Source organism: Gracilinanus agilis, chromosome 4 (assembly GCF_016433145.1).
Source record: "Gracilinanus agilis isolate LMUSP501 chromosome 4, AgileGrace, whole genome shotgun sequence".
NCBI lineage: Eukaryota > Metazoa > Chordata > Mammalia > Didelphimorphia > Didelphidae > Gracilinanus > Gracilinanus agilis.
Window position 1 is genome coordinate 478,794,250 of NC_058133.1, and position 13,129 is coordinate 478,807,378.

Here is a 13,129-nt window from a genome sequence, read left to right on the forward strand (position 1 = left end):
TATGTGTCCAGAGCTGCCAAATTCCTTAGGCAATAAAACTGCCTGTCTGTCACTACATAGAAGGGGTCCAAAGTGTGTGAGGATGATCATCTCAGTGAATGGCTCTTCCTCCAGTGGATTTCTATCCACCACTTAGCTACCGCTCCCACGTACTTCTTAAAGGAGCATCATTTGGGCTGAGCTCATTCCAGGACTAGATGATGAGGAATCTTTCCTGTCTCCAATTCATGCACCACATAAGTACCCCAGTGCTATTCCTAAAGTTCTCTCCATTGTCACTCCCCATTATCTCTCTAATCTAATTCCAACCAAGCTTTCCATCTTTATTTTATATTACTGCCATTATATACTATGCAATCTTTCCCAACTGACCTTGTAGATATTCCACTCAAAAAGTGTTCTATCTCCCACCTCCATACCTTTGACCAGGACATCCCTCAAGCCTGAAATGAGCTCACCTTTCACCTCTATTTTGTTTTCTTTTAATCAATTTCTTTAAATTAATTCAAAGCTTCCTAGAGAATCAACTTAAAAGCTAGTAGAAATAATCAACAACTTTAGCAAAGTTGCAGGATACAAAAATAAATACACACAAATCATCACCATTTCTATATACTTCCAACACATCACAGCAGCAAGAGGTAGAAAGAGAAACAAACAGCATTTAAAATCACCCTAAACAATATAAAATACTTAGGAATCTATCTACCAAAACAAACTTGGGAAGTATACAAACACAACTACAAAACACTTTCCAAAAAAATAAAACTAGATCTAAACAATTGGAAAAACATTGAGTGCTCATGGGTAGGATGAGCTAACATAATAAAAATGACCATCCTACCCAAATTAATTTACTTATTTAGTGCCATACCTATCAAACTACCAAAAAACTTTTTTACTGAATTAGAAAAAATAATAACAAATTTCATTTAGAAGAACAAAAGATCAAGAATATCAAGGGATATAATAAAAAAAACCGTGAAGGAAGGTGACCTAGCAGTACCAGATATTAAACTGTACTATAAAGCAACAGACATCAAAACAATATGGTACTGGCTAAGAGACAGTAGGGAGGATCAGTGGAATAGACTTGGGGTAAATGAAGTCAGAAAGACAGTGTATGATAAACCCAAAAAGCCCAACTTTGGGGATAAAAATCCACTATTTGACAAAAACTGCTGGGAAAATTGGAAAACAATATGGGAGAGATTAGATTTAGATCAACATTTCACACCCTACACCAAGATAAATTCAGAATGGGTGAATGACTTGAATATAAAGAAAGAAATAGTAAGTAAATTAAGTGAACACAGAATAGTATACTTGACAGATCTCTGGGAAAGGAAAGATTTTAAAACCAAGCAAGAGTTAGAAAAAAACTACAAAATTTAAAATAAATAATTTTGATTATATTAAATTTAAAAGCTTTTGTACAAACAAAAACAATGCAATCAAAATCAGAAGGGAAACAATAAATTGGGGAAAAATCTCTATAACAAAAAACTCTGACAGAGGTCTAATTACTCAAATATACAAGGAGCTAAATCAGTTGGATAAAAAAAATTAAGCCATTTCTCAATTGATAAATGGGCAAGGGACATGAATAGGCAATTTTCAGGTAAAGAAATCAAAAGTATCAATAAGCACATGAGAAAGTGTTCTAAATCTCTAATAATTAGAGAAATGCAAATCAAAACAACTCTGAGGTACCACCTTACACCTAGCAGATTGGCTAAAATGATAGCAGGGGAGAGTAATAAATTTTGGAGGGGATGTGGCAAAACTGGACATTAATGCATTGCAGGTGGAGTTGTGAACTGATCCAACCATTATGGATGGAAATTTGGAACTATGCCCAAAGAGAGCTAAAAGACTGCCTGCCCTTTGATCGATCCATCCATAGCATTGCTGGGTTTGTACCCCAAAGAAATCATAGATAAAAAGACTTGTACAAACATATTCATAGCCACGCTTTTTTGTGGTAGCAAAACACTGGAAAACAAGGGTATGCCCTTCATTTGGGGAATGGCAGAACAAATTGTGGTATATGCTGGTAATGTAATTCTATTGTGCTCAAAGGAATAATAAACTGGAGGGATTCCATGTGAACTGGAAAGACCTCCAGGAATTGATGCAGAGCGAAAGGAGCAGAACATTGTACACAGAGACACTGTGGTAAAATCGAATGTAATGAACTTCTGTACTAGCAACAACACAATACCCCAGGACAATCCTGAGGGATTTATGGAAAAGAACGCTACCCACATTCAGAGGAAGAACTACAGGAATGGAAACACAGAAGAAAAACAACTGTTTGAACACATGGGTTGATGCTGACATGATTGGGGATGTAGACTCGAAATGACCACACCAGTGCAACTATCAATAATATGGAAATAGGTCTTATGTAGATGACACATGTTAAAACTAGTGGAAATGTGCATTGACTATGGGGGTGACTGGATTTGGGGAGGTGAAGGGGAAAGTAAGAACACGAATCATGTAACCATGGGAAATTTTTCTAAAAAATAAAAATTAAAAAATAAATAAACAAATACATAAATGAATGAATGAATTCAAAGCTTACTTTTAGGGCCACATGAAGACTTTCTTAATCCCCAACCTGTTAAATTCCTCTTTATAAATTAATTCTGATCCATTCTACATATTCTTAAACATTTCTTCCCATTCATGGCACAGCATTTTTTATGGTGAGAAATTACAACATATGGAACACTTAAATTGGCAACAAAGATGAGTTCTGGAACAATAGGACTCCAAATCCATTACTAAAGCTGGAGATTCTTCTTTATCCTTTCCCTCCCATCTCTTAGAATTCTTAGCTTTCAATGGAGGAGGCAGCTTTGCCTGGGACAGAGCTGTCATTTTGACTTTCCTAACTCCAACATGAGAAGATCAGGCAGCAAAGAGTCCTTTCTCTTGTTTGGTTCTGATGATTCATCACATTCATTAGAATTATGATCCCTTAGTTCCTGGCATTTGTCTGGAGAATGCAGATATCAGACTCCAGAAATGGTGAATGGGTTGCATCCCAGAATTCACCACGCTGATGAGGTCATTTTGAACTTGACTGTAGGAAACTCATGGGAGAGAAAACAACAAGAGTTTTCCATCTCATGCATACCATTGGGGAGGTTGTTGTAGAGAAATATAGATCTTAGTTAGCAGAGAGCAGACTTGACTGTCAAGAGAATTTAGAAACCTGGTCTTATGGTGGATTTGGTCAGACATATCATTTCTGAAGTTGTTTCCCTAGACCTTGGACTGAGTAACATCATCTGTCAAGCTTTCCAGTGAAGTAGAAAGGTAGAGAAGTTGATTTGCCTTGTGTTATGGACACACTAAGACCATCCCATCTCCTTCTCTTCACATTTGGATAAACTGCTATATTTTCCTGTCTCCTGTACCATATTTTGAAGACATCATCACTGAATATCTTTGTGAGATACCCTGTTCCCAGCCAGACCTTGCTCTTAGCAGTCTGCTGATAGACTTCAGTCAGTAGTGTAGCTTAAGCCATCCCTATCCCCTTGTGCAGAGATTTATAGATCTTAGTGGCAGGTAACCTAATCCCCTTCATTCCCCATCCCACTTATTCATTAAACTGTTCAGTTATCTCAATCCTTTCCCAGATACCTCAGTTGACACATTGAACCCACTGTGTATTTAATCGTTTTCCCTGGTTTTATTCAGTTTCTCTCAACCCAGTTATCCCCAGCTAAGTGTTGTTACCTGTGATTTATTTATTTACCCTTTCCAGTTCCCTTTTGTGAGGTTACTCACCAGACTGACAACCCCATTCCCCAATTACCATTAGCTGTTTTGGCACCCCATTTCTCCCCACTTTAATTAGTTGTTTATTCATTTTGTTACTTCAAAGTAAAGGAAGTAAGTGAATATCACATCTGATCTCCATTTGTCTGGTCCTTTTTCTTCACCCTCTGAGAGATTGGTGGTTACTACTTCCCCCTTCATTTAGAAGAAAATAAAGAAGATTCAAAAGTTTTATTGCCCCCCACTTTGTTCTAATTAAAAAGTTAATGAAGATATAATGGGGGTGGTGGAGACAAGTTACAATGTTTCCTGAAAGAAAAGTGGTTTGAAAGTTGGGATGGGCATAGAATTGATAAGACTTGGTAACTGTTCAAATATTCAGAGTGACAAAGGGAGAAAATTCCAGGATGTCTCTAAGGCTAAAAACCTGAAGAATTAGAAGGATAATGGTGCCCCTGATGGAAATCCAGAAGGATCAAGTTGTGGGATACATTGGTCAATTTGAACATACTGAGTTTGCTAAATGACTAACTTAAACAGAGGTCAGGAAATGTCTACACTAAGACTAAAAGGAAATAAAGGACCCAGAGTGAGCGAAGCTAAAGAGATCAGAGGAAGAATTAAGATATAAGATCATGTCATGATAAATTTGCCAGGCATGGTAGGTATACCAGCAGAGACAGGCCTGGCACATACTTGATCTTTTTCAAAATAGTAATTTAAAACTGTTCAACTAACCAGCATTCTTTTTCTCTTCCCTTCTAATTAACCTCAGTTGCTCCAAACTACTTTTTTTTAAACTCTTACCTTCCATCTTAGAATCTATAGTGTATTGGTTCTAATGCAGAAGAGTAGTAAGGGCTAGGCAATGGGGTTAAGTGACTTCCCCAGGGTCACACAAATGGGAAGTGTCCTGGCCTGGCTCTCAATCCACTGAGCCACTCAGCTGGTCCTTCCTACTTCTTAAAAGAGCATCACTTGGGTTGAAGTTATTCCATTATGATGAGGTGAACCTGTACACTTTGTAGATATTCCTGAGTTCTTCACCAAGACTAGCAGTATGCCATGCCACTTCTAATTTAGATCACAGGTTAGGATAGCACCACCATTAGTAGTAGCTGATTTTCATACAGCTTTTTAAGGTTGGTAAAGATTATGTGTACAATATCTCTTTTCAGTGAGCTAGGAAATATGTATTCCTATTATTATCCCCATTTTTCTGATGAGCAAACTGAGGCTGAAAGGAGCTAAATGACAGGTGCACAGTTCACAGCTAATACATAACTGAAGGAAGATTACAGCTCAGGAATTCTTGATTCAAACCTTTAAGTGCATCTACAGCCCCATACCCTCCTCTGCCTCCCACTGGAATAATCACAAAACACATCCAGATTATTTTAAGCTCCTCAAATTGAGACTGTCACCCTCTGCCAAGTAGTATGATAGAACCAGTAATTCTGGGCAACTGTGTGAACTAATTGTTAAATTTTCAATATGAGCATTTATACCTTCTAAAATTGGCAAGTGCTATAAATTAGGGCTTTGTTATTTTTTGATTGTTCAAGCTGAAGAAAATATTAATAAGGTCGATGAAATTTTTAAATGTGTCCTTCATACAGTTTATGGAAATCCAGCTATTACACATTTACCAGCACACCCCTGCTTCAGCCCACTTTATTTATTCAGGCTCACTACTGAGGAAGATTTCATTTTGAGGGGATTAAAATGTTTAAGATCACATACACACACACACTCATTCCCCCATGACTTGACCTAAACATTGTCCAGATCTAGAAATACAGAGTCATCACTTAAGTCCTCAACTTCCTTGTTTGTTCCCATATCACTTCCCTTATTTCAGAAAAATCGTGCCATCATCAGTACTTCCAAAGAACCATGTTTTGTTCCTATCTAGTTTGAGAAAGTTTGTTTATCCTGTTCCTTCTCAGCTATTTCGTGCCTATAAAGAAAAAGAAGATCCCAGCCTGCATTGCAGAGCCATCAGAACAGGCACCCTGAGCTTTGAGAGTGCGCCTGAAAGTTCTCTCCTCCTGCCTCCAAGAACCATGGTCCCTCTGGCTGTCCTCTTCATCCTCATCATTTCAGTGCCTGGTTTCTACTTTGAAACTAGGTTAGGTAAGTCTAATTACTTTCCTTCATTTTGACCAACTCTTTGTGATGAAAGAAGCAAGAATGTCAGGGGCTAATGATGAACAGGTCATCTGTGACAATCCCATCACTGACAAAACTATCTGAGCCACTATGAAATTAGGGGTCCTCAAGGACTTCACTCCTCCCTTTCTATTCTCAGAAGGCAGGAAGTTTTTCCTCTTCTCCCCCTTTAAACACACCTCTTTAGATGTTGGGAAAGTGGTATAGATGGTCCAGACCACCCTAGGGTATGTAGGAGGATTTGCCCAGTGCATATTTCCCAAGGTGGGTGTGTATAACCCCTGTAAACTCTTATTAGGAATCCAAATCTCTTGGGTCCAGACTCATGCTCCTCTGGGCTGACAAAAACTCTGAATCTGAGCCCTTATACCACCACTTAAAAGCTGTGTAACCATGATAAGTCACTCTGGGCCTGAATTTCTTAATCTGTAAAATGGGAATAATAATAATTCCCTCCACCTCATTGAATTGTGAAGAAGATTAAATGGGATAAGAGAGAGAGNAGAGAGAGAGAACTGAAGTGCTAAACAGAAAGCTGATGCTGGGTTAAAAAAATACAAGTAAGCAAGATAGTACTTGTCCCCAAGGAACTTACATACTAATGAGAGAAGTCAACACACAGAGGTGAGCTAGGAAGCAGGAAAGGGGAATACTCAAAGGCATGACATAAGATGACCAGGAAGTTTTTGTGTGAAAGAACTTCATAAACAGTAAAACTTTGAATATATATCTCCAATATTCCAATAAATCTGTGATTTCAATAATATGGACACATTCTAAAAAAGAAAACCACAATCGTCCATGCTTGCCTGTCTTTAGTGATTCTTGTCCAAGTCCTCCCTTAGAGGAGAACACCCAGAGTGCTAGGAGCCTTCTTCTCTTAATAAAGGATATAGACTGGATTGCCTCAGGGAAAGAGCACATTGTTTAAATAGCTGCCACTTAAATAAATATAATATTCAAGATTCTTCTGGGTGATGGCCCCTCCTCTAACAAGGGGAATTCTCCTAATCTTGTTATTTTTCCACAATGAACCTCCATCCCCCTTTACCAGGAGCTCCTAATACAATCTCCTGGAGAAGGAAAAGAAGAATTATTGGGAGAGGAGGAGAAAGAAAGAGAAAATAGAATTAAGGACAAAGGGATGAGATGAAAGAGGCAGAGATAAAAGAGGGGGAGATAGGGAGGAACTGTGGGTCTTGGTCCTCCAGATTCCTTCCTATAAGAAGTGCAAAGCCATCAACTCTTTCACTGTCTGTCTCAGGAACTAGAGGCATTAAACATGACATTCCGACTTCTTGCTGCTTCTCTTATATCCGTCGCCAACTCCCATACAGATCCGTGTTAGGCTTCTATGAGACCAGCAGCCTGTGCCACACTCCAGCCATTGTGTAAGTGACACTTCCACACCCTCCATCTGGGGAAAAGGAGACTGAGAGTTCAGGGAGGAACATTCAGGGGAGAATTCAGGAAACAAAGGAAGCCATAGTGGTTCAAAAGCATACACAGTCAGAGGGATGGAGTAAGAGATCCAGAAGCAGTCAATGTGGACACAGGAGGTGGGATGGTAAAGTAAGACAGGCAATATGGGTAAGTACAGGAGGAAGAACAAAGGCAGAGGGAAGCAACACTTTGGGGAAGGATTGGGAGCACTCAATAGCATGGACCCAATGGAATCAGAAGAACATTTGGGGAGCAAGTGTTTGAAGTATCGTTCTTTCACATAGGCTTAAAAAAACATCAATAACAACTTTTCCCTTCCAACTTAAAATCAATACTATGTATTGGTTCCAAGGCTAAAGAATGGTAAGGGCTAGGCACTGAGGGTAGTGACTTGGCTAGGGTCACAGAGCAAGGAAGCATCAGAGATCAAATTTGAATCCAAGACTTCCTCATCTCTAGGGCTGGCTCTCGATCCATTGATCCACCTAGCTGACCCCTTTTTTATAGGCTTTTTAGGGAAAAGGAGCAATTTCTACCTGCTCCAACTTGGGGTTATTTCCTTAACATATCCAAATCATCTCAAAGTTATTGGTAAAATTTCAAAATTAGACCTCAAAGTTATCAACATCCTTTTGACTTTCTACTGATTTGGAATAATGATCTAGAATTGATATATCAAAAAATCAAAACCTTGAAAGCAGCATCGAGGTGGTTCCCCCCGATTGGGTCCAACTAGCTAGGATGTGAATTTTAGTTTTTATATGATTTATTGTTGCTATTCAGTCATTTCAGTTGTCTGACTTTTCATGACTCTCATTTTGGATTTTCTTGGCAAAGATACTAGAGTAGCTTACCATTTCCTTCTCCAACTCATTTGACAAATAAGGAAAATGAAGCAAACAGCTAGTGTCTGAGGCCACATTCAAAATCAAATTTTGATGACTCCAGAGCTGATGCTCCATCTATTATGCCACCTCCCTGCTCCAATACAATGACACAGTTTTAAATTATGCACTTTTGATCTTTGGGACAGTTTATACATGACTTTCAAGTTCCCCTTCTCCATCCAAAGTTCCTGATATTGTCCCTTTGTACTGCCTCCCTATAAAATCTGCTCACTTGACTGAGGTCAGAGATCAGAGCAAGATATAATTTTAACATTCATGCAAATAAATATGAATAAAAAAGCTATTTATAAGATAAATGGGAAATAATCAACAGAGGCAAGGCATTAGAATCAAAAAGGATTACAGAAAGGATATAGATGATATGCATGCATCCTGGATAAAATTCTCTCTCTTTATTGTGCCTCAGGGCTTGTGATTTATTGCATTCAGGCACCTTGGAGCTGGTGATAATACTGGATATTAGAGAGAGAGAAAAAGTTGGGTAGCATCTCCTATGGTTTCTCTAGAGAATCCTTGATCTAGAATAGAAATGGACCCTAGAAGCCATGTTGCCCAACTCCCTCATTTTACAGAGGAAGAAACATTTTATAGATGGAGATAGAGAACCAAATAGTTCAAGTGACTTGCCCAAGATCACTCAAAGAGTAAGAATCAGAGCTTGTATTTGAAAGAGGTCCTCTGTCATTCAAATCCAACCCTCTTTCTCCTTCTATAGCTGCTTTTCAACTCCCTCTAGGAGTTTCTCCCATTGAAAAGAGAAGGTGGGATAAGAAAAAGTAAAGACCTGAGGGTTTTCTGAGAAGACACCCAGGTAGTCATTGAAGAAATATGATAATGATGATAATGATAATTAGCCTTTAGGTAGCTCTCTAAGGTTTACAAAGTGATTTACATTTGTCTTCTAATTTAATAATCATGACAACTCTAGGAAGCAGGTTCTCCCCATTTTACAGTTAAGGAAACTGAGGCTAAAAAAGTTTGAGTCACTTCCCCAGGGTCATATGACTCATAGGTATCTAAGGCATCATTTGAACATACTTCTTCGTGACTCTCTGTCCAGCATTTTATGCACTATGCTCTCTGAGGATTAAGGGAGGGTCTTAACCTTTTGCATAGAGATGATGGTGTTGGAAAGTTGTAAGACCTGTGAGCTATCTCAGGGAAGGGAATCCTGGGGCTTATTTATTCATTATCCTTTCTTCTGCTTCTCACACTACAGCTTCCTCACCCGTAAAGGTGAACAGATCTGTGCCAACCCCCAAAGCATGTGGGTACGAAAGTACATCTTCCTTCTAAAACAGAAAATAAGGACTGAATAATGCTACTCCTACCTGGAACATTTCTACAAAAGCATTCAACTTCCTCCACCTAAAAAATAAAAATGGTTTCTAAAATAAAGCTGTCTTATAAGCTCTTTATCGCCTTCTTCCTTCCAATCCTCATTGTCCTTTCTACTGCTTTGGATTCACTTCAACCTAGGTGACTTGTACTCTGTGTGCCTCTGCAACCCAGAATTCTCTTCCAGTGCCAAGGTTACAATGGCACTGGTCCCGTTACCAATGAGTAAAAGTCTACTTGATTACCTCCAATGTCTCATACTCCCTAGCAACACTCATTAATCTAGCAAAACTGGTTCTAAATAGGATGGCTTTTTTTTTTTTTTGCTAGACAAAATAGGCAAAGACAAAAGTTTAGCCTAAAATATTTTTTAAAGTTTCTCTTCACTCTCTCATATCCTGCTCTACCATTGTCCTATCTCTCTCTTAATTTTCATTATCAGACACTTCAGAAAGTCTGGTGTGTGTCAAAGTTTTTTGTTGAATGTAAGTTATTGGGGACAAGTACTATTTTTTTATGTGTCATAGCCCCTAGTAGTGAGAATAGAATCCAATAAAGTCATAACTATAACCTAGAAGTAGTCAGGCACATAGCTCTCACCCCACACACACACCATGAGAACTTAATCCAAATCCATTCCCAAATACTAGAAGTTCTTTCAAGAAATCACTGAGGCAAGAATTCCATGAGAAATTTTGTTAGATGGTTACACATTGACATATTGAATTATCACCTATAGAAAACTCTGTTCAGAACCACTGAGGTAATTCTGATCTATTGTCTCCATCTTGTAAATCATTCCTAACCATTGTCCCTATAAAAGGCTTACCAAATCCCTTAGCCTACATCATATTCCCTATAAAGTGTGTACCCCAAATCATTAAACTTTGTCACTGTTCAGCAAGAAGATATGTGCATGTCCATCTGTCAGTCTGTCAGCTCAGCCCTCCTGTAATTCCAGAATTATTTTTCTCATCCCACTTCATTGACCCACAAGTAATTTGTTGAGCAGACCTTGACAATGTGTCTTTATCACTAATGACTTCTACACAGTAGATATTTAAATATTTGTTCATCCAAATGCCCAACTAACAATCTGAGGCAAATTTTTACCATTCCACAAAATGTTTACTAACAAAGGTCTTTCTCTTTATTTCCTAAGAACTACAAATATTAGAGAAAAAAATTGACTCAGGATTTTTGAGCTGCAAATTGGTGCTATCTAATTCAATACTTAAATTTTATCAGTGACAAATTAATTATCTTCTCCTAGAAACCCTGGTTCCTGAACTTTTCTTATCACTAATGACCTAATTCTCCAAGACACCAGTTTTGAAGCCTTGGTGTCATCTCTGACTCTTCCCTATATTCAATCATCTGTAAATGTCTAATGATTCTAGCCCTTCATTATAATTTAAAGGTACCTTCTCATTTCTGCTTCCACTGTCGCTTTTGTAATTCAAACCATCATCTCCTTTCTCCTGAATATTTGTAGTAATTCCTAACTGGTCTCCTTGTCTCCAATTTCTTCTCTTTTTTAAACTCAAAAATAATAAACTTAAATAAACACACTGGGTTTATATAGGCTAGGTTTGTGTATATACACATAAAGTGTATATGTTTTATTCTGTACTTCTAGTGTATCACCTCATTGCTAAGATTTGGAAAGCATCATTCATCATCTCATTGAATTGATCAAAGCTTTTAATTCTTTCAAAGTTGTTTTCCTCTATATTATTAAAGTCATTGCATAAATTATTTTCCTGGTTCTACTCATTCAACTCTGAATTGTATAGAATTCTTTCTATAATTCTCTAAATTCATCTCTTTTATAATTTTTATCATACCATAATATTCTCTTACATTCACATTCCATAATTTGTTATCATTCTGAATATGATTTTTTTTACAATTCTATGATATATCACAAAAAAAGCTCTACTATAAAATAATTTTGCACCTATAAATCCCTTCCCTCAGTCTTTGATCTTTGGGGTATATAGTCCTAAGAATGAGGTATCGCTGGATCAGAGAGTATAAACAGTTGAATGACTTTTTGGATATAGTTACAAATTGCTTTCCAGAATGGTTAGACCAATGCAGAGCTTTGTCAATAGTACATTAGCATACCTTCCCTTCAACATCCCCTCCAAGGATTATCATTTTCCCTTTTTGGTCATCTTTATCAACCTGGTGAGTATGAATAGAACTTCATCATTGTTTTTTGTTGTTTGTTTATCTGACTCTTGTTATAGATTACTTGATAGCTTATATTTCTTCTTTTGAATATTGATTATTCAAATCCATTGACCATTTGCCTATTAGGGAAAGATTTTCATTCTTATAAATTTATATGAATTCCCTATATATTTTGGATATAGAAAATATAGATATTTATAGATAAATTTGTGGCAAAACTTTTTCTTCCAGTTAGTTTTTTCCCTTCTAATTCTGACTCCACTAATTCTTCCTGTGCAAAAACTTTTCAACTTTATGTAAAAATAATTGTCTGTTTTAACTTTTATGATCATCTCTAACTTATGTTTGCTTGAGTTCTCCTCCCCTCCATAGTTGTGAAAGACATCTCCTTCCATTCTTATCTAATTTGTTTGATATAACCTTTTATATCTATTTGATATGGCCATTCGGAATTTATTGTGATATGTGATGTGAAATGTTTGTCTAAGCCTAATGTAATTCAGATGCTTCCCAAGTTTCTAAACAGTTTTTTGAACATTGAAGATATTTATTCCACTAATTGTGTTCTTTGGATTTATCAGACACTGTGCTGGTATCATCCATTGCTTTTGAACCTTGTTCTGAGACTGTTCCATTGTGTAACTTTCCTATTTTCTAACCAGAATACCAAATAATTTTGTTCCTTCTGTTTCATTTTTTCCCTTAATTCCTGAGATTCCTAAGCTTTTGCTCCTGTAGATGACTTTTATTATTTTGTCTACTTCCAATAAGTAAGCAAAAAAGTAGAACAATAACTAAATTAGTTATTATTATAATTCTCCATATTTTGGCATGATCCAACTATAAGCAATTAATATCTCTACTATTATTGAAGTCTTCCTCTATTTCTATGAAGTGCTTCATTGTTTTGTTCATATATTTACTTTGCAGGTCTCAGTAAGTAGACCCTCAGGTAGTTTATTTATTCTGTAGTTATATTTAATAGAATTTATTTTTCTTTCTCTTTCTATCGTATTTCATTGTCATATATATAAAGGCTGATAATGTTTGTAGTTTTACAAAAATCAGCTAACAGTGCATCAGCATACCCTGTGAAAGCCATCAATAAGAAGAAAGTCCTCATATGCACCAAAATATTTCTATCAGCACTTTTTGTGATAGCAAAGAATCGAAAACAAAGTTCACACCCATTAATTTAGGAATGACTAACACATTGTGGTACATGAGTGTTGAAGTAGGTAAATAAGCATACAGGGGCTTTTAGGGGGGCA

At 37.1% G+C, this 13,129-nt stretch overlaps 1 protein-coding gene across 1 annotated transcript; it reads left to right on the top strand.

Annotated features, from left to right (window-relative positions):
• Positions 1–5,813: 5,813 nt before the first annotated feature.
• On the top strand, positions 5,814–9,689 carry LOC123247517 (C-C motif chemokine 3-like). Its single transcript, XM_044676428.1, has 3 exons — positions 5,814–5,934; positions 7,235–7,361; positions 9,541–9,689. Exons 1-3 carry the CDS (start codon positions 5,865–5,867, stop codon positions 9,638–9,640), a joined length of 297 nt encoding a protein of 98 aa, XP_044532363.1. The 5' UTR covers positions 5,814–5,864; the 3' UTR covers positions 9,641–9,689.
• Positions 9,690–13,129: the final 3,440 nt, after the last annotated feature.

What these genes read in the sequence shown, in the direction of transcription:
- LOC123247517 (XM_044676428.1), top strand. Translation starts at nt 5,865, where the DNA reads ATGGTCCCTCTGGCTGTCCTCTTCATCCTCATCATTTCAGTGCCTGGT. An exon ending in CTACTTTGAAACTAGGTTAG is followed by an intron (nt 5,935 to 7,234) that starts GTAAGTCTAATT and finishes TGTCTGTCTCAG; the next exon opens with GAACTAGAGGCATTAAACAT. An exon ending in TGCCACACTCCAGCCATTGT is followed by an intron (nt 7,362 to 9,540) that starts GTAAGTGACACT and finishes CTCACACTACAG; the next exon opens with CTTCCTCACCCGTAAAGGTG.